The sequence below is a fragment of the Falco naumanni genome, chromosome 1, assembly GCF_017639655.2.
Source record: "Falco naumanni isolate bFalNau1 chromosome 1, bFalNau1.pat, whole genome shotgun sequence".
Taxonomy (NCBI): domain Eukaryota; kingdom Metazoa; phylum Chordata; class Aves; order Falconiformes; family Falconidae; genus Falco; species Falco naumanni.
This window is the reverse complement of record NC_054054.1, coordinates 66520370-66542637: the sequence shown is the minus strand read 5'-3', so window position 1 is coordinate 66542637 and position 22268 is coordinate 66520370. Positions and strand designations below refer to the sequence as shown.

Below are 22268 nucleotides of genomic sequence, written 5' to 3'. Positions count from 1 at the left end.
AAAACAAATAGGACATTACAGAAGACTTCTTAAACAAAGTTTTATTTATAAAGTTTGATCTACCCACATAAGAAAACTAAGTGGTGAACAAACACCGAGGAGTGTTTGTGTACTGCAGAACCTGTAACTCATAGAGAACCTCTTTGACTCTCTGGACAAGTGGTTTTCCACTGCCACGCTGCTGTCGCACAATTAAGAGCCTTCCCCCCTCTCTGTAAGAGACACTGCATCATGATCCTGTCCATTCAAGCAAGAGTCTGAAGCAGCAGTATTTTCTCATTAATGCAGAACCTGTGCAAGACCACCATGAGGTTTTCCCCACAGCGTGAGACCTGGCGCTCCATGGCCAGGCGGAAATCTTCTTTCACTCCTTTAGTTATACCCCGGGTAACTGTATGATGCCTTAAGCCATGAAGGAAAGAGAGACAGACAAAATCGAGTAATGGTTATTTGGTGCACTACAGTAATTTAAAAGGTGCAGCATGTCACTTACTGTGTTTAGACTTATGATTATACTTGTCTACTGTCCATACCTGAGTTTATATAAGGAGAGCCAAATAGCCCACACTATGCTATTTTTTAAAAGTAATGTGTTTAGTAGCTTAGGAGTCTTTCAACAGTTGTGAGTTTCATAAAAGTCTATGCTCTCACTGCTTTAATTATGACTGTTGGAGGAGGGGGCACAGGGGAATACTGCTCTTCTGGCTAACAGGAAGATCTTTTTAACCCAGCATATATTGAGTTCTCCTTGCCTAGGGAAAGGAATTTTCTCTCTACCTTTGCTGCCCAGGCCACTTCCTCCTTGTAATCAATTCTGTAAATGGTTGGGCTTGAAAGAAGAGTGAAAAGATAAAACACTTTTCTCTGGAAGAAGGGAAGAGGTGGCTGTCACCAGGAAGAGCAGAGGGTGTCTTGTACCAGTAGGAAAAGTGCAGGAAGGAGCTATATAATCCTGTGGGCACCAATAACTGACTAAAAGTCACAAGCCAACACAAAGCCCAAATCAAGCCAGGCTGTGAGTCTGCATCAGCAGAAGTCAGCTCTTGCGGAGATACTACATGCCAGGCAAGGATTACATTTACGCCGAGCAGAAGTTCAGGACTTGTTTTCAAACAGAACAAAGGTCCAGCTACTCGGGAAGCTAAAGTGAGGCTGGCTGGGAAAACTCTTGGGATACTGTCTGGTTAAAGGCCATTTTTGGGAACACGTCTTTGTCCTCACGCTGGCCTATAGCACTTGATACCTAGATCTTGTCATATAAACAATGTTCTGCAGCACCAAAGCACTACACTGTACTTGCACTGGTCCAGAACTGGATAAGTAACACCAAGACTTTTTAACATCTACCTGCAAACCCTGCTTGGGAAGGGAAGCAAAAGATATGCCCTGAAATGAGAGCCCTAGCGCTAGTAAGGGAGCAGTATAAATTAGAGAGAAAAGCATAACGCTAATATTGAGACAAGTACTGAGTCATGGGTATGAAGGGAAGAGCTGGACCGAACCCAGCCAGCACACTGCAAGACAGAAAGGAAGTTAAAAATAAAGGGTAAGGACATCTATGCCAGTCCAGAGATGCTGGAAACAAGAAAGGGAAAAGTCTGGGAATTAACCCTCACCAACAATACCACCCCACCTTCACTTAAATCAGCAAGTCAAGCATTTGAGAACAGACTTCTCTATCAAAACAGTAGAGACCTCTCTAACACATGGAAAACGCAAAGAAGAGACTAGCCTGGAGCCTACTGGGCAATTCATTGATAAGCTAGGCTGAGTGAAGCAAAACTCAACTGAAAATACTCCAGCATATTCAGGGGTTATGGGATAAGCCCCGTTTTCCATCTTTACTGTCTTAAACATTGCTGGCAGCTGAGTGCTACGGCCAGTTACAGCCTAAAGGAGAATATGCAACCTGGCAGCTACTGAGCAAGCCAGCAGCGCTTCTGAAGATGCGTGTCATGTAACAGCTGGAAAACAAAACAGAATTCAGAACAACTTAAATGAAGAAAAGTAGCTACAAACGGATCCAGTAACCAGTATCTTGAAAAGAAAGGGTTATACTCTTGCTAATATGTGATCGAACATCAGTATAATTTTGGGAGATTTCTACATTTTTTTGTTTAAATTCAGCAGTGATTATTGAATTGAAAGGACACAGATACTGGCAACTTATGGGAAAAAGAAAAATAAATGTTATAATAGAACAACATGGTTTGCCAGGCAATGTAGGCACAAATGGAGGAAAAAAAAAGATAAATATTGAGTAACAAATTGCTGAAAACCATGGGCATTAAAACACGTTGACAAAACACAGCACACTATGAGCAGGGTTTTTCCACTTGGTACCTGTCAGCAGTCTGTATGCTGGGCTGTAGCACAGGTATGAATTCCTGCTGCAGTAACCCCATGGGAGGGCTAGAAGTCCTTTAAAAAACAGCAAATAGCAGCATTCAAACACCCACACACCAACTCCCCCTCCGGTGCAAAACAACTCTCCAGAAAAAGGAGCAACAAAGAGCTAGGGTGAGACCACATAGCAATATGAACACCGAGCAGCTGAAGAGGTGCAGGACCCTAAGAGCATCAAACATGCAAATATCCCCAGATTTCATTGCAAGGCTGTTCTGCAACTGTGGTCTAAATATATATGCATATTTTTGGACCGTTACACCAGGAGAAAGGACAGCAGTAGGTGCAAAATCAATTCACAGTTGTACTACAAGAACATTCATAGCTCTTCCCAGGAAGCGTATCAATCAAAAGATTTAGTCAGAGGAGCACTGCAGATACCACAGCTTCCCTGCACAGCCGGCAAGAGCGCATCAGCAAACTGGGAAAGCCCACAACTTGGAGTTAAGGGATTTGCTGCTGAGCCCAAGACGAGTGCATGCACAGCAGGTATCGGCCAAGTTGAGTGCATGACAGTGTTTGTCACAGGTTGCCCAAGTATCTTTTCATTAAGCCCAGAAATGGCCCTTCTCACCTTTTCAAAGTCAAACTGCATACAAAAATGACGGTTAGAGGATGGCACAATGTCAGAGCACAAATGCCCACGCAGAGTAACCTCCCATTTATGACCAAGGCCACATGAACTAGCCACCAAAGGTGTCTCATCCGAAAGGCAGTTTGTCTCCTCTGTGAAGTTAAGTCCTTATCTCTGTATACTATCTATAACATAAGATAACCTCATATGTTCAGCCTAGAGCAAATCCAACACCCCACCTAAGGAGGAATGAGAAATCTGGTATATAGAAAGCAGGTCTAGTTCCTTAACGCAAGTCTCTCAGAATGTCATCTAAATGTTATTAGGCATGTGAATACAGTGTCTCATTCACCCCTACAGATGCTAAGAAGGGAGCAGAGAAGACTTGCACTTACATACCTATAATATCGAGTTATGTGCCTACCTTTCTACCTCACAGGTGGTCATTTTGGTTAGCATCTATAATTTATTAATGAATATGGATCGAGAGCTATGCTTATAAAAGTCAAATAAAGATGGGACATTTTAGTAGTACAGAAACATTCTACAATACAGCTACAGTAACCTGAAATAAAATATTCACAAGAATTATTCCATCAAATGAGATAATTTTTCAAGAGTTCTTGGCATGAATGAGTCCAGTACTTGCAAAAAAGGACACAGAGAAAAGAAAATACAGAGAACAGCAAGATGTTATTGGTCCCAGTGGCAGATGTTTGAAAAAGGGACTCTGCACAACGGTGTCTTCATTACTGCTCGCAAGGTCTGCAATCAGAACTAAACATACCCAAGTGCACAATCAGAATAAAAATCCCACTTTCAAGATACTTTGTTTCACTTCAAACCAGCTGAGGTTTTCCTCCTATGTCCCCAAGGGGAGATGTGATGGGGATGTGAGTAGAGGCAGAACACTCAGTGGCTTTCACGTCAAGTTTACTCAGCTAGCAGGCTAAGATTAGACTAATCAAAGCAAGGTTTATCAAAAAGAGGAACGCGATATTAATCAGTCATTTCTTGCATATTCTTTTCCTCTTTAACCGCACTAGCTAACACTGCCACTACTGATGTGTATACTCAGTAAAACTATGAAACTTGGCTTGCCTAGAATGGAGTTCTAGACAAACGCACTTAGGCATTTAGTTCAGAGTTCATCATAGAATTCTTGTAGACACTGCAAACAGAATGAGCTGGCTATAGCACCAGTTAAAACCAAAACCATGGACCTTCATATTCCCAGTGGATACAAGCAAAGGGAAAGCTTACAAGCTGCGTATGTATTCAGGACCCAATTATAACTGCACGCTACCAAGATCTTACTTCAGCTTTTGAAAACCACACTGCAATTTGCCCTCCTGGGCTCAGAAAAATGAATATAATTTCCTATAAAGTATAAGGTACTGAGGAAAAGTCCTGGAAGAAGAATGTGGAATTCACCTGGGGAGAAAACGTCCTGTAAGTCATGAAACAAAAAGCTGTTCTTACGAAAACCACAGAACATCTGTAATACATTTCCCATCCAGTAAGAGGCAGGATCGCTATGTACATTTATGCCAATAAAAGATTGGGCAAAGGAGCAACTGCTGCTTCTTTGGGCTGCTACGGCAAACTTACAGTCTTCTTGTGCGTGCCTGAACAGTATGTGAGCTGCCTCTGCAAATTACTGGGAGGATGGTGCAACAGCTCATACAACCAGAACTGGTGATAGTTGGGAAAGATGAAAGGCAGTCTGCAGGTTTTGAGCCTACCAACCACTGTCCCAGGAAACAGGACTGTGCTGGCACACTTCATCTAAAACTCATCTAGCTGGGGGAGGCTGTGCTGGGTGACACCATCCCTGAGCTTCACAGCCAGTCCAGCTGAAAAAATATTTGGGGTACCAGGGGAATAGACGTCATCTCCGATTAGTGGACTACGCCCTTAACTCTCCCTCCCATCAGCTCTCTGATGAAGTGGTTCCTGTCCTACGCATCTCAGCCACGTAAAAGACACTGTACATGGCTTTTCCGGCTGGATGGGATATTTGACCATTGTGGTTCAATAAGCACAAAGAACTGGACCCCTCTACAAGCATTTCCATCATTTAGGAAACCTAACACTGGTCAAAAGGAGGTCAGAGAGAGATTTCTGTCTTGCTAGCAACACTGCTCACTACCTGCTTCCTTACTGGTGGGGTCAGAACAGTAACAGCTACCACGCCAATCAAAATAAAAGCCATGATGCAGAGAAAGAGCATGGAACTATTCCAACTAACTAAAGACAGCAGCTAAGAAGTTACCAGGCGGAGTCTTCAGTGCTAAGCCCTCTTGCTGACAAAGCTTATTACTTAACATTGTACGTAGTGCAGCGTATCCTGATTCTTGTTTTCATACAGTTGGCTACAAGCAGTGAGATACAGCAAGGTTAAGAGTTTGAAAATCTAGAGCCTAGATGAGAAAATTCTGTCACATAATCAAGCATTTGTATTTCTTTTCCTTTTCTTTCCTAGTATCTTATTTTTGTGTTGAATACCTAGAACTCTGGAAAATCTATTTACTAGTCCAAATTTGCATCCAGTTGTCTAATGTTAGGCTCCCGTTTTTTGAAACTTTTAGCCCATTTCTAGCTAGCGAATAGCCAGAATACACTGACCCAAACTGGAATTTCAACAAACTTTAGCAGTCCCCCCCTTACAAAGCAAAATACCACAAATTCTAATAAATAACCAGGCTATTCCAAAACATTCTGCCACTAAAACCCTGCAGCAGATACTTGTTCGGTCTTGACTCAAAACTAAGAACACCTAGGAAGTTAATCCAAATTATTAATTTCCTTCAGCATCTTGTAATAAGCTAAACAGAATAAGCTTGTTCAGTACATAGCAAGAGATGACCTGCTAGTTCTGACAGAAAGGTTATTAGAGTTTACCTGAAGTGTACTTTGTTTTACCCTTAGTTTTTCATCATTCGGTGGTCTTTCATAACTCTGTTTACAACAAACAGTGCTTTCTGTTCAGCATTACTGTTCAGCAAAATTAACATCACCTTGCACTCATGCCTAATTATTTAATGAATTCCTGCAAAGTGCAAGTGTCTGGTTGAAAGAGCAATACCGTAATCACTTTAATATGAATCGTTCTAAAGTAAATGCCACACTTAAAAATAAAGTTCTGTAAAAGTAGTTTAAAGTTGAAGAACCCCAAAAAAGAATTCACAGATCAGCAGGAGAGTCAGAAAAAGAAACTCACGGCCTTGTCTGAACTCTGTAGCCAACTCCTTAAATTTAAGCTCAAAGACACGACAAACTTACTATCCAGAAGATTACATGAAAGCAAAGACAACCAGAACATACTCCCTTTTTTTTTTCCTCAAAGAAAACAGCAAATGCTTTTTTATCCTTACTTGATCAGCATTGCTTGATTTGGCAGCAGTTCCAGATGAATCTTCCCTCCTTCCTGTGTTCTTAAATAAGCAAATTCCTCCAACATATCAATATCTGAAGAAAACATTAAAGATTTGACTAGGGAAAAAATGATAAGAGAACATTCCTTCTTACCCCTCACATCTGAAGCCACGCTGCTGAAAGGACACTCAAAATAAACAGCTATTGAAGTATCTCATTCTTAAAAGTGATAAGGAAGATCACAGCATGTATTCCTAATCTTCAACAAATTCATAAGAAATGGCTTTTTAAAGTGCAAAATACATCAGTCAATTTCTTTCTTAATTTCTTATGTACAGTCAAACAGAACTAAAGAAAGCTCATCTCTCTAAACAAATTCCCTAGTTGTTTTTACTTTCTTTTCCTGCATTGCAGGTTATCAAAGCAGTGCAAACTGAGGCTGGGACTGAAGGAAATGCTGCCATGGTGGCACATACCACCCTTCTTAGTCTTCTATTTTGATCCCTTATTTGGCTTGCTTTTGTTTTTTTGGTTTTTTGTTTACCTTTCTTTAACACCAGAACTTTTTTAGTTGTCTCAGGTAAGAGCTAGACGCATTGCTTCCTGAGTACAATGGCTGGATGTCTGGTTAGGCTAAACACTAAAATGTCCAGTGTGTATGCTGATCGAAGCGTACATCAGATATCTGAATACAGACATCAGACATGCTTTGCATGCATGAACTTTGACACAGCTCATTATCTTACTCAACCCAAAAATCTTACTCACACAAAGCATTTCATGAACAATAGCCTAAATAATTCTGACTCTCTGAAGCATAGGTACCACTGTCATTTCTGTTAACAACCTTGTAGTATAATGACCTATATATCTTACTGAAAAGACTGCCACCACTTGCATAAGCAGCCTAAGTTGCTGCTCTTTTTCTGAATGGAAGTGCAACTGCAATGTACTTAAGGGTACTCTCAAGTGCCAGAACAGGTGACAGGAGGCATATTTATAGTCCATTTTGCACTGCCACCTATTACAACTTGCATGGTAGGGAAATATACTGAATGTGATTCACAGAGAGAGTTGCTGCTGAAACTATCTAACAGCTTTTTCAACACCCCAGCACATAGTTTTGGATGTGAAAGACATTCTTGGTTAGAGAAAGGATACTTGTGACATAGTTGAAAAAATTCTCATACTGGAAGTTTCCTTGTTGGCAGATTTTGTTGATGGCTTTCAGGAACAAGTTCTCACCCCTTGGCCACTCATGCTGCAGCAGAACAACTACATGGCCCAGCGCCATATCATCTCTGCTGTCTGTGAAAGCTCTGAGCTTCAGGGAAAAAAAATGACATTGAGACATCAGGAAATGCATGTTGCTTTTATAAATATATGAGATTCATCTCACCTACATCTGTGCAGATAGAATTTAGCAGCGTCTTTCATTCTGCTCTAATATATACATTTAAAATAGGTTGGAAATTTCCAGCCAAAATATCAAATTCTCTCCACTGACCTATAAGAGAAATCTGAATACAGACAAAAATATTTTGAGATGAATTCTATCTCCTCTGCCCAAAACTAAAACAAACAGAAGCCAAAAAACCCACAAGAGAACAGCCCTCCTCTACCAACACTCCCTCCCCACCCCCCAAAACAAAAAGACTCGCCACAAACCCATTTAGATGAGAAGCACCTGAGGCACAGCCCTTCACACCTAGTCACACCACTGGGATAAGGCCATTTCTGTCTCAGGACCCTGGATACATAAACCAGGCCTTGGAGGCACAAGAGAATTTGAAGCTTTGATTTCAGCTTACCTTGAAACAAGCTAACAATAGATGAAGGCAGTAAGGCATGATAGCTCTGCTGGTACACGGCCAAAGCTTCAGATCAGACCCTGGAACAAAACAGTTTATGATACACTTCTTTATGGGTTTCATGATTACCTAAGTTTGAAAGAAATTAGAAGAGAGTGAAACAAATCTACAATTGCCAAATCTCAGGCAGGGAGGAAAACTCTGAAGGTAACTCACGAATTATTCAAAACGTGAAGTTACACATTTTAAAATTTTTTCTTCATTTCTGTTTTCCTGTGATAGGGCTTTGTCACCAATATACTTCAATAGGTACCAACAGGAAAACCACTCACAAAACCAAGAAGGTATAAAGAACTTCCTCCCTTTTTGTAATACAGAAAAAGAAGAATTACATACTGAACTGGAATGCATGAATTAAAATTGAGCTGACACTGAGTTTAGGGTAGTAGCAACTCATACCTTTCCTGAACTTAGACTTTACTTTAGGTTGCTCCTCTTGTACTTTACCTCCTTCTTGTATTGGAAGTAAAATACAACACATGAGGTCAAGCACTTTTTCACATGTTTGCTGTAGAAAGAAAAGGAAAGACATGATAATGCTAAGACTAAATTAAAAGTTCTTAAAATTCAGGTATGTTAATAATGATCAAAACCTTCAGACACTGCAAAACTAAAAAACAATCACAAGATTCTCCGCTAGAACTTGAGCAGACTTAATGCTGAACAGTTTGGCTGAGCATAAAGATGTAGCTGTCACTAAATCTTTGATATCCTACATAAGTCATTTTAATTGGGGGAAAAAAAAGTATTGGCATTCTTCACTTCAGGAGATCAATACAACTACAATCAAAACCTATTTTATTTTGAAGGATTAAGTTTTCAAGTGAATTCTTAGAATAGTTTTTAAAAGCTTGTTTTGTTCATGGTAAAAATAGAAAGGAAAATGGCAATCTGACAGCATGACAGAAATGCAATGAATTTTTAATGCTATTTCCTAGAGACAGTAAGAGGTCCGAGGAAATATTATCACACTTCCAATGAAAAAGTAGTAAACTGGAAGGGAAAAAATACTTGTCCAGTAGTACCAGGATGACATTGGATCCTAAGACATAGCCTTTATTATTAGTGCTGATGCTGACTAACCTCAGACGACCACGCACTCCTGTAACACTAAAACCACAAAATAGGTATTTCAAAGGTAAAGCAAGTTCAGAGGTCAAGCCAGATAATACTGTTCTGGAGTCTCTTATATTTTCAGTTGGTAACTAATTCTTTTCTAAGATGATCATGGAAGTTTCTATTCTATAAACCTTTTCTTTCCCCTGCTACATGAAACCTAAAAGCTAGGAATTATCCCTCAATATTTAAAACTGTTTCAGTAAAGCTACGGAATTCAAATTTGAAGTTACATTTACAGACAACTCAAACACTTGTAGCTATCGAAAATCTTAACTACCCCCCCCTCCCCAAATCATAACTACCAAAAAGACTATGTAAGAGAGATGCTACTGGACAGTCAGTTAATGTGCCACGAAGTGCAACTGTTCTCCCTGTGAAGCACGGATTTTTCAGTAGACCCTGGCTTATGTTCAATACCCTGTTGAAAACAGACTAACAGGAAAATTCAAAGGAAGAAGAAAAACAAGAACCACAGGACCAGATGATGAACCAGTGTGTGGAATGCTGTACGTACGCGATATTCTCCAAGGGCAAAGTGGCATGTTGCTAACTGGATTAGTGCTCTCTGATTTTCTAGTGATCCTTGTCCTGTAATTTGCTGTGGAGAATGAGAGCCCTGAAGAGCTGCCAGGTGATGCAGGCTGCTAATTGCTTTTTTGTACTGCCCCTTAAAAAAAAAGATATACAAAGACAATGTTAGGGTCTTCTGTATACAATGGGTAGAAAGACAGGAATAAAAATTCCCTTACAGAAAGCTTTCAAAACAGAGCACATCCAAGCAACCGGGCTTCAAAACTTTAATCTAGCAGAACACTCTCCAGTGGTTCTGCGTACAGGAGTGTGGATCGATCACTTGCAAGGCAGTGAGAAGACAGACAGAATTCTATTTTAAAAAGCCTATTTACAAAACTGCATTTATAACTGAAACAATCACGCTCTTCAGAGTTAATTATTACTTTATTTAGACTAATAAAGTTTGAAATAGCTCTTGTTCAGGTACAAGTACAGTCAAAAATACAAGACCCCCCAAGGAAAAATATAAAAGAACAAGCTGTGTTCTATAGATGGCATTTGGAATGGGTACAGTCAGCCTAATTTCTGAGGAGAATGGTAAATTTTAACTGTTAAATTAATGACATGTTAAATAAATTACATGTTAAAACTTCCACTGTTTTACAATTCTTCTCTCTGATTGCATTCCAATATAATGCAGTGACAGATGAAGAAAATGCAATTTTCTTCCATAATGGTCTCTCTTTCCCCCCTGGCCAAAATGCCACTGCAGAGGTCTTTTCCATATGCTAAACTAGCTGGACTCAACGAACAGCTATGGGAACAGGCATATCCTAAGCGAGGTACTAGCTTGTGGTAAGAATGGTATGATTCTACCCTCAAAGGAGTCATGCTTTAAAGGATAAAATCTGTAGACAGAGCAGTCAAACTAGCTAATCAGAACAGCTATTTACTAGAAGGAAGAGAAATGTAATGGTGTCATTTGCTATTTTTCACTTTATTTTTTTACCTGGTAGATGATCATGTCTGTAAGAAAGATTCTTAACCAAAGCCAGGTATCTGTCTTCCATGACAAACAAATTCTGGTGAACTCTGTATAAGTGGTCAGAGAAGAAAAAGTAAAAGAAAAAATGAAGCATTTCACACCTTTGGGTTAAAGATCAATTAGCTAGGGAAAAAAAAAAAAAGCAGCTGAATTTAAAAATGAAAAAAAACAAAACAGTAAGAGTGTGAAATCTTTCAAATATAGGATACTCTCATCTTATACAACTGTATTTTTATTTTACTGTGTCCAATAAATCTAAAAGCAGCTAGGTGGTACTATTTGTCTGCTTTTTAGAAGAGGAATTTGTTTTCAAGATTATCACACCAGATATTATCAGAAAGGGAGGGACACCGTAATGACATATCTTTTTAAGCATGAACTAAAGCAGACATTAGCAGCACATCCTCACTGGTATTATCAGCACTACTACTAATTAACTGCTCTCCTTCAGTAAAAGCAGCTTCCAAGAGAAGTGGGGGTGAATAAACAAAGGTGCATGAAGAATTAAACAAAATCCAGGAACAAAATATTTAGAAGTGCAACAACTGATAAAGCTTCTTACCAGATCTTAGTTAAAAAATACTCAGGACCCAAAGTAAATACAATATTTAAGGATTCACAGTGACAGGAATTCTATTTTAACATAGTAAAATGATAATATGCACAGCAATGAAGCCTAAATGCAACTCTGCCTGCAGTTAGCCTTACCTTTGTCAAGTGATTCCAGAGAATACAGCAGCTCCCAGCTCTCTCTTGCCAGTTTAAAGCTCTCTAATACTTCTATAGAGTTTGCAAGATCTGCCTTGTTTACTGTAATATGACGACTTCGTGCCTTTCCAGAAGGATCCTCATCATCTGAGCTCTGCTTAAGAGTTGATATAAAACAAAAATATTCACTTCTTAACTTACACTGAACACAAGAAAACAATTCTGCACTAGAGATGCCAAGATCCTCCCAGTTTTAAGTGCCTTTAAGGCCCTTTTGCTTAGCTTGTTTTAATATTAGAACAATCTGGTTTGCTACCCAGAAACCCAGTGGTATAGTGTGGTAAACAATATCCCAAAAGAATTCACTCTGTTAAACATGGTGTACCACCACTGAGCTTCAACCAGATTATCTGTTAAAGTACATACATACGTGACACTTTATCACTCAGTTTAAGCCTAATGCTTGGCAGTGGCATAATGTATAAGTGCATACTTCTACCAGCAGAGAAATTCTATAAAACAGTGGGTTTCTCCTATTAAAGAAATAGATGTATTCCCAGTTCCCATCATGAAACACAATTAATTTGGATGTTTAGCTGTAGAACATCTGACTGCTATAGCTGCCATTTTTAACAGCTTCTGCAGTCTCTGTTGAACTTCAGGCTAAAGCATTCACATCAGCACATACATGTCTACAGCAATTGCTACAAAAATTGTTCATTCTTGCTGGCTTTAGCAAAAAAAAAAAAAAAAAAATCTGTTTGCAAATTGTGGTCATAAACAGCTATTCCAGGGTAGCTCTAAAAATATGTCTTTGATCTGTGTCAAAACCACTATTGTCTAAATTCCAGTACCAATGCCATTCTTGTTACAAATGAAAAAGTCTAAAAAAGTTACCATTGTTTTCTCTCTTCCTTCAGCAAGTTTTCTCTTTTTGTGTATGTGTTTGTTACGATCAATATCTGTATCACCATAGATATTGGTCACATCCTCGAGAAGAACCAGTGGGGCTTGGTTTGGAGCATTTGGACCTGGATTTAAAGATAAATTAATGCAAGATTACTCTAAACTGATCTGAAAGGTCTCATGCCCACATCGACGTGGTTTTGTTTCCTTCACAAGTAGTAATTACAATGCTAGAGAAACCAATCTGATATTAATTCACTTAAGTTGCATAAGCTTAAACTATGCTGGTAAAGCTATGGTTTTCTCAAAGCAGGCTTATGGTAAAGGTCAGAATGCATTTACTAGACATCACAAGAGTTTGCTTGAGAGCTTCAGAGTATCTTTGAATCCTTTCCTTACATAGCAGTCTCAAGATCTACTCCAGCAGTAGGTTCTCCCATCAAGCATTATTTGCTTTTATATAAATACAGCTATTCAAAGGTGAACAGAACATTGCTCTGAAGTATACCGCCACAAACATGGCAAAGCACAGCAATATTCTCATGATAAACCAAAGCAATATGCTGACAGCACTGATGCCTCAAAGAAGTAATTGTATGTTATCACAAGATTCCCCTAGTACTATCACTGTGTCAGCTTTGCCTCCACTGATTTCTATATACAGAATTAAACCTTTACTGAACTTCCAGAGCCCATCATCACTCCCCAAAGCCTCTAGAGAAGCCTGATTTTGAAGCACAGAAGACATAATTTCTACTTCCACTGGTGTCACAGAATGTCCTATGGGATCTAGTAGCTGTTATTTCAAACCTCAGTGCTTAAGTTTCATTAGATATAAAATAGGGACAACACTTCTTAATCTCAAACAACACTGGTACATAGTCACTACTGAGAAAATTCTCCTTCCAAAAACATTTTCTCCTTTCGCACAATCAAACTGTATACAGATGTGCAAAGCTCAGACAAAGAGAAATAGAAAGGAAAGGGGAAATCCATTAATCTGTTTTCTCTTTTTGAAATATCCAATAGACAAGACAGCAGTGTGGACAAGTATTTTCAGTATGTGCATTTCTTCTGTTTCTGTCACAGAAAGATATGAAGCTAAGGCCTCATTCATAATTGCAAAGAACTAATTTGAGAGCTTAGTATAAGGACAATCCATTTCATCTCTTGACACAGAAGAGCCTATACTTAGCTTTTCCCATCTACTCAAAAGTCATGTGTAAGGAGTCCACTACAACAGTTTATGTTACAAGAAACAATCACCCTGGCACACTTAAGAAGTAATGTGATCTCCTTTGACTAGCTTCAGACTAAGTATCACCACGGAAATGTCCTCTATACAATACAACACATTGAAATCACCTCTATTGTACCTTCATGTATTCCACTGTGTTGGAATCTAACCTGTGTGAACTGAAAATAGAGCCAAATCTTAATGTAGAAAATAGAATCCATGAGAAACAGATATGAAAGTACCACAGCTGGGATGCTGGAAGAGTTTTATGACTAGACTCTCAAAAGCTGCCTACTTCTAAGACCTAAGAGTGGGTTTTTCTTTTACTCACACTGACTTGAATGAATACCAGTTAAGTGCTTTGCTTTCAGAGAAATGTTCTCTTCTCAGTAGCAGGCAAATGCACTGCAGCCTTTATTCCAAAACCTCCAGTCCTAAAACCAAACCAAACCTAACCTTACCCCTTTACTTGGGGTAGAGAACTTGCAAATGTTCTTTTACATTACTGAAAGTTACACAGCCATACAAAGAGCAATGTTCTGGTTTTGTGTCTGACTGAGCTCTAGAATCTAAGTTTACAGAGGTTTTAATTGATTTCTAGCAGAGTGTTATAAATAAACCCCTAAAAGCATCAGCCCAAATAACTCCTGCCAAGCCTGCAGGCAGCCTGCAAGTTATGAGGGGTGTGAATTGCCTCATTCATTTCTCAAGTCTCCAGCAAGGCAGATATAAATAATGTTAGAGAAATGCATTGAAAAGTTTTCTCTCAAGAGGTTTCTTGCAAGTCCATGCACATGAGAAGGAAGTCACAATCAAAGCTCAGAGCTACTGGATTAAGGAGGAGACAGCTTTTTTCCCCCAACACTATGCTTCCAAAACACGCAGGATTCTACGTTTCTACAGTAAGCCCTCCAAAGAGGAGGAGGAAAACCCCTCAGGATAAGAAGGGTATGAAAAGCACTGAATACTACTGGATTTTAATGCTAAAGCAGAAATCAGTAAAAGATGTCTTGGAGGTATTTTCCTGATGTCAGCAAATGGCAGAGGGTACCACAAATGCTGCACCAAAGAGACTGCACTCTGTATCTCAGTATACATATTTTTTTTGGTGTTTCAGTCTGAAAACATGAGCATTAACATACACAACTGCACAACTTAAAAGGAACATTTTTCACCAGTGCTTTGCTTTACCTTATTCCTCAACTTAGAATCAAGCAGCTAAAATTATATGTGCAGCTGAAGTATCTCACTGCCCCACCAAAACCTTTCCTCTGTATAGAGCACAAAACTGTTAGTTCCTGTGAAATGACTACACGCTCGCTCTTGGCATGCAAGTTGCCATGTCATTTGTCTTCTGAGCTTACCAATCTACTGACATTGTTCCACTGATTACCCAACCTTCTATGAAGTTGTTTAAAACCTATCACTTCTATTGAGATTTTCATTACTCCAATGTTCATTTGCTCCACAGAGGAAATTGTGATGAAACGCACACTACTAAGAGTTGAAAACTCCTCTTTGTGATACTATTTATTTCAATAAGTTCTAAACAAACTGGAGGTTAACGAACTTCCCTCAGCTTCTGGGCCATGCCTGAAAAGCCCAGTCAATCCCTGAAGAAGCAATTCAAGGTGTTCCAAGCAATGTGATATGCCCCAAACACAGATTTGAGTGGGTAGGAAAAAGCACAGATAACAGTCATACTTTAAATGTTCAATTTACAAATAAATTACAAATTATGATTAATGTGCAAAGCACACCTTAAAGATTATCCTTAAACTATACAACAAAAGCCAAGTTGGAAGCTTCTGAATTTCAGGAAATCTCTTCCTATTCATTTTTTATTTGATTAATTATAAATTTGCTGTGTGTTCCTAATGCAAAAATACCTTATTTTGTGGAAGCTTTTTGTACAATCTTTTGACTGCAAGAAGCCAGAAGCTTCAACGAAACAGGAGAAAATGAAACAAACATGATGCTGATAGAAAAGTAGCAATCAACCCTAGGGATATTTCTCATAACAACTGGTCTGTTACTTTTCTCTTTCCTAGACAACAAACTTGCTGCTGGCAGAGGTTGAAACCACAATGCTAAGTTAGACTGATCTTTGGTCTGATCCACTACACCAGTTGTCATGAGCTACTTCTGCTGGTAAGACTAATGGCTTGGGAGAATTTTTAAAAAGACCCATGTCACTTTGTAAGATGGTATATTTCAAAAAAATAATGAGAAAAGATATTTCAGACATTAGCAATGAAATCACAAAAATCTCTTTACAGAAGCTGAAACATTAGAAACTCACCTTGGAAGAGCGATGGCTGGATGTTGCTGACATACTGGAATGCATTTTTAAAGAAGACCAACATTGTTGAATACACTACTTGGTTTTTATATTTAGCGTGTGCATCACTATCAAAGTTACTGATGTATCTGCAGAGGTCTTTCATTCGATGCAAAATATCACCAAAACTTCTGGGGACGAGAGACAAAAAGAATTAAGGATGTTACACAGACTCCAAAACTTTATGTTTTGGCTGAGGAAATCCCCCAGCTGCAAGTCAGTGGAGGCTGGGAATGTACTCCAGTGAAACTTCACTCAACATTCACCATGTTTCTCTTTGCTAAGGCACCTAGGGAAGGATAGCCCGCAATACTACAGTTCTTATGCAAGACTTTCACCAACAAAAACTTCATTTAGAGCCTAATTTGAAAGTGCTCCCTGGATCCACATTTTTGCTTTACATTGTACAGTCTTGAAAGAGCTGTACTGAATTTACACAAAAGGTCCTCACGTTAAAATCCTTCTTCAACCCATCTCCTTAAGAATTAAAAAGCCAAATTCTCCTTGAGAAGAAATACCTGGAACACTACACATTTCTTACCTTCTTCCCTTATCCATTTGCCATTCACACCTCATTCCCACCACAGACAGTATTTTAAATAGCCTCTCCCAAGGATCTGTAATCTGGGATGATTTCTCTGTGAGACCATCTATTACATATTTCTGAGAGCTACGCTTGTTTGGAGACATAATATCAGAGGAGTCTTGTGAACCTAGGAAAAACAGCACATTTTTCTCTTCATAAAGAGATCAAACCAACTGACTTATTTTCAAGAAGGAGACATGTCAAAGTCTACACTGGAGCTTTCAGGGTAACCATTCTTTACTGAGACGGCTAACAGGGAGTTGTAGGCATTTCTGCCTCCTCATACAAGAGAGCTGATTCGCTGGATAAGGAGATCCCGGAAATTCTGTCCTACCTCTCAGTATATATGCTGAAGCATCATGAACATCACAACAAAGTAGTCAAAGCATCATGAAGTATTTTGCTATCAAAGAACTAAGAAACATCAAATACTACTATTAACCCTTGTCTACAGGATACACTACATGCAAGTAATGCATTTTTCATTTATGGACATCATTTCAGTAATACTAAAATACATTCTGAGAAAGGTTAATTTTGTAAAAATACTTACCTTGATACTGGCTTTCTGTCTGTGTAGATCTGGTTACATAGTTAATATAAAATTCTGCTGCTTTATTCAGGTATTTATATAACAAGCTGGCAGGAAGTCGAACATCAGGGTTATTAATTATTAGAGGAAGAACGTCACAAACTAAAATAGAAAACAAACCAAAAAATTCCTTTAGGTTTGGTGGGAGGTTTGTTCTATTTGTCCTAAGTAAGGTTTGTCAGTTTGTCTATCAGCAATTTAAGGCTCCACCTCTGGTTGACCATACATCACAAAGAACACCACATGAATGACTGTACTACCAATCTGCACAATGTCAGCCTGGCCTAATGCAGCATGAGTCTCTTCTGATTACGGCGTTTTTTTAATCTTGCAAGTAGTTTACTGAACACAGAGTCTTGCCATACTAAAAAGTTGTATAAAACAAGAACATTAATATTTTCTTACCAAATAATTTTCTAAAACAATTCACCGGGGACTCTTGGTCTTCAATACTTTCAGCGTCTAATAATGTTTCTCCAAGGCCTACCTGTGTAAGCAGAGGTGAAAATCAAACACTGGAACGCTGGTTTTAGAATCTGTAATTCAATGAAATCATAGAATCACAGAATGGTTTGGGTTGAAAGGGACCTTAAAGATCATGTAGTTCCAAGCCCCCTGCCCACGGCCAGGGAGACTTCCACTAGACCAGGTCGCTCTAAGCCCCATCCAGCCTGGCCTTCAACACTTCCAGGAACGGGGCATCCACAGCTGCTCTGGGCAAACTGTCTCACCACCCTCACAGTAAAAAATTTCTTTCTAATATCTAATCTAAATGTACTATCTTCCAGCTTAAAGCCTTTACCCCTTGTCCTATCACTACGTGCCCTTGTAAAAAGTCCCTCTCCAGCTTTCCTGTAGGTCCCTTTCAAGTACTGATAGGCCACTATAAGGTCTCCCAGGAGCCTTCTCTTCTCCAGGCTGAACAGCCTCAACTCTCTCAGCCCGTCTTCATAGGAGAGCTGCTCCAGCCCTCTGATCATTTTTGTGGCCCTCCTCTGGACCCGCTCCAACAGGTCCATGTCCTTATGTTGGGGGCCACCGAGCTGAGTTGAACAATTAGTGGATGCATGAGTAGCAATTTACTACATGGTAACTGCATGAGCTACTCTCTATGTGTATAGTTAAACTATCCCTACTTAGTGTGAAAAGCAACACCATACGATAGCAAAACTAGACCATGAGAAAAGATGTGCATTAACTGCATCAGTAAAGATATGCACAGACAGGTGAAAGCAATGGAGGTACCAGGCTTTAAAGCAGCAGCTTGTCACCTGAGCTGCAGTAACTGACTGAACTCTGCCTGACGCTGGTAAAAGCTAAAGATGTTAGTGTAAGTCAGAACTAACAGGTTTTATAGTCTTTAAACTATTTTTTAAACTATCTGTTAACTGTCCTTAAATAAAGTAGGTAATTTAAAGAGCTCCTGCTGTAGTTTTGTAAGTCAAAGCAAACATGTTGCTTGCTAGAGTCTAGGCACGGCCTCAAAGCACTCTGCCCTCAATGAGAGTTTACTGACAAAAAGCTGAAGCAATAGTCTTTTTCAGACTGTAATATTCCTCTATACTTTTTTTGGTGCTATTCTGCTTTTTCAATAAGCATGGAATATTCTTTGCATTTACAAAACAAAAAAATGTTTTATTTGCTTCTAATTGTTTTTTGCCCAATTCTTTCCAAGCGGTAACATCAAAATACAGCAATCTGAGCTATTAACCACAATTAAACATGAATAAAAAGACTCATTCTCTCACTAGGCAAAGGAAAATACATTTCAGCAAAATGTCAAGAAACAGAATGCCAATACCCTGAATAGTTAATATAAGCTTCTCTTCTCTTACCCCATGCTGTACCACAGTCTCTGGAAAACGTCGCAGTAGTAGTAGTAGCATTTCTGCTCTTTCTAATGTGTTAAAACACTGCTCTGTGGCCTTCAGTAACATTTCACACTGGACTCGACCAGGAAGGGTTTCAAATAATCCTTAAAAAAAATAGTATTAAAATGTTTGACTTGCTATGTCTGAATTGTAAAGGTGACTAACAAAGGGTAAAAGACAGTCAACATCACCTTGCCACGCAGAGTGAAAAGAGACTTCCTTATATTTTTTTTGCTTTTAATATCTATGCCTGGAAAAAAACCAGCTGTTTCTTTCAGAGAAGACCACATGAATATTTGTCTGTGTTTATTCGGGTGCACAGTACTTGAATTAACAAGTAAGACTGCTAATGAGTGTAACACTGAAAATCCTAATACTTAAGTATTTGACATTTTAAGATGCTTTTTCAAAAGTGGTCATTGATTTGTGCTTATCCTTAGAGCTTCTGAAGCACATATTCAAACAGCAGATTACAATTTGTCAGGTGTAAATCAGCCTTTCAAAACTGCCTGTGGTTGCCAGCAGTGAACACCAAGCCCTTCTGGTCACTGTTCATTTTTGTAACCCTCACTTCACATGTACAAATTCACCTCATTTTTCTGATCACTCATTGTTCTCTGCAATCACTGGGATGATGACTCATAAGCCCCATTCCACTTATTTCCTACGCAATCTCTTTTCTAAATGCTTCTTGCTCTGGCAGACTTTGTCTACTCATAACAGAGTCAAAGCAATGGTAATCAGCCTCTCATGTCCCTTTACGTTTCTTAAGACTAACACACTGAATGAAGTCTCTTAAGGCTGAATGGAGAAAAAATGTGCAGCCCACAAGCAAAGTTAAAAAGACTGCCATTCACTTGCCACACTAGGTATGTAATCAGAGGGCATATCTTTAGATTCCTTCAGGACTCTCCCCACTTACTGAATAGAATCCTTACCTCTTAAAAATTGTGTTTGCTTGTCCTGTGAGTCATTCCTTAATGCTGATGTAATAACACTAATCTCCCGCCATACAGCAGGTTGGTCTGGAAAATTCACAAACCTGTAATAAAGTTTGAGGCAAGGAATATACAGTGAAGTCAAAATCTGTTTCCAAGACAAAACCTTCCTATGAATGTGCATAGGCAAATGGAAAATAAAACCTTCCTTTTTATGGTTTATTTTTAATTAATAAGACCTTTTCTGCTTAATTTATCCACACGGATTTCCAAGAACACTCACATTATATTTTTGGAAACTATGACATTTATGGCAACGAACACCTGGTATAACTGTAGAGTTCCAGCTCTAATTACTTACATGTCATAGAGCAGCCTGCCTGCAGATGCTGTCCTTTCAGCATTCCTCTCAATAGTGTACATCTCATACTGCAAAGTGGAAGAACAGCACATTAGCTTTCTTGGATACATTTATGAATCAGATTAGTCCTTCCATTCTAAAAAAACTGTCCCAAATTTGCCACAGCAGCCTGAGTAACAGAAAATGAAAGGATTGTAACGTTTGCTGCAGATATCAAGAGCTGACCTTAAACTATTTAATCACACATTAATTAGGCTTAAACTTCTGTATAAGTACTCTAATGTTATTATACTGGCTTTATTTTTACGCAAATAAAAAACTTGGTGGGAATTCACAGTTCTTTTAACAGGGTTTGTGTCCAGTCAAATGCAGTGCAAAACCCCAAGCTATTACAAAAGCCACAGGCAAGAGAGGTACTTTAAGTCTCCATTAAAAACAGCTTTTTTTTTTTTTTTGCAACAGCAAACCCACATATTTCATCATGTGCAAACACAAGAAGCAGAAAGAGACCTTCCCCTCAGTTATTATAAACCCGAGAGCGTCATCTGTTTCACAAAGCATTCCTAGGAGTGGATTTTTATTGCAGTGAAACACAACGAGCAGTTATAACCTAATGAATTTATTTTCAAGCACTGGACACCACCGTGAGGCTGGGCACCTGCAGCACCGCCGCCACCCGGCCCTGCGCGCCCCGGCGGCCGCCCGGAGCGTTCAGCGGGGAGCGCAACGCGAGCAAGAGCCTGCAAAGGAGGGTTCGGCGGCAAAGCAGGGGTGCTGAGGGCGGCCCCTGTCATGGGTGCTGCGTCGGGCCGCTCCGGGGACGGCAGGCCAGGCCTCTAGCTGGGTGCTAGGCCTGGACGCCTGCAGAGCACTGTGCCTGGCCTCTGCTCGGGGAGCCGGGCCCGGCTCTGCCCGGGGAGCCGCCGCTCTCCGCGCACCCCGGCAGGGCCCGCCTTAGCAGCCACGGTGAGCGCGGTGAGCGCAGGACGAACCGGCGCCGCCGCGGCGCTGCCGGGTCCCCGTCACCACGACAACCCTCCGCCTCCCGCGGCCCGAGCGCCTGTCAGTCACGCAGCGCCCGCAGCCAGGCCGTGAGGGGGAGCGCCGCGCCGTCTACCTGTATGTTGAAGTCGGCGGGGTAGAGGCTTCGCGCTGTGATGAGCCAGGCCTTGGCCGCCCACAGGTCCCCCGGCACCAGCTCGCGGGCCCGCTTCACCAGGAACTCGCAGTCCCCCTGCGCCGACATCTTGCCCCCGGCCCGGCCGGCGGGCGGTGCGCATGCGCCCTGCTGCCCCGGGGCGGCCGCTCCCGCTGCTCCGCCCCGCCCTGGCGGCGCGCGGCTGAGGGGGCGCGCGGCTGCCGCCATTTTGGAAGCGGGCGGGAGACTTCGCCGGGCTTGACGCTGGCGGGCTCCCCGTCCTAGAGGCGAGGCTCTGCCGGGCTGTCGTCTGTCCGCCTCCCTCCCTCCCTTCTGCTGCTCTCTCGGTCCCGGGATGTGTCTTTTCTGTGGTAGCTGCTGGGCCGGAGCTCGTGAGGGGCAAGGAGTCTGCAGTAGCAAGGGAGTACAAGAACTGAGCGTGGGGGTAGGCTGAGGTTGGGAGTTAGGAGGGCTTGTATAGGCAGGGAGGACTACAGTGACTTTGTGTGGGCCAGGGTGGTGGCCTGTGCTCCCAAAGCTTGTGACTGGCCTGTGGGAGTGTTGGGAGCAAAGGTGAAGGGGGTTTGCTCTTTAGCCTTTGGGAGCCAGTATGATAGCTGGTAGAGTTGTCAAGTTACCCTCAAAAAAACCTGTCTTTTGGTGCTGTGGGTAGTGTTAGGGGTA

The 22268-nt window shown here is 40.6% G+C and overlaps 1 protein-coding gene across 9 annotated transcripts; it reads right to left on the bottom strand.

Moving 5' to 3' along the window:
• Positions 1-26: 26 nt before the first annotated feature.
• Positions 27-21729, bottom strand: INTS10 (integrator complex subunit 10). 9 transcript variants are annotated; one of them, XM_040597305.1, is made up of 18 exons: positions 21564-21729; positions 20447-20514; positions 20086-20189; positions 19112-19251; positions 17682-17763; positions 17238-17378; positions 16640-16811; positions 16060-16229; positions 12512-12645; positions 11615-11771; positions 10871-10953; positions 9863-10015; positions 8629-8737; positions 8170-8249; positions 7520-7682; positions 6358-6451; positions 2344-2421; positions 27-402 (listed from the first exon to the last, which is right to left on the bottom strand). In XM_040597305.1, the coding sequence occupies exons 1-18, from the start codon at positions 21690-21692 to the stop codon at positions 246-248; spliced, it is 2214 nt and encodes a 737-aa protein (XP_040453239.1). In that variant the 5' UTR covers positions 21693-21729; the 3' UTR covers positions 27-245. The 9 variants fall into 9 exon arrangements, with proteins under 9 accessions (XP_040453239.1, XP_040453248.1, XP_040453257.1 ...); XM_040597314.1 differs by having other exon boundaries at positions 11615-11768; XM_040597323.1 differs by having other exon boundaries at positions 16060-16226.
• Between the last annotated feature and the right edge of the window lie 539 nt (positions 21730-22268).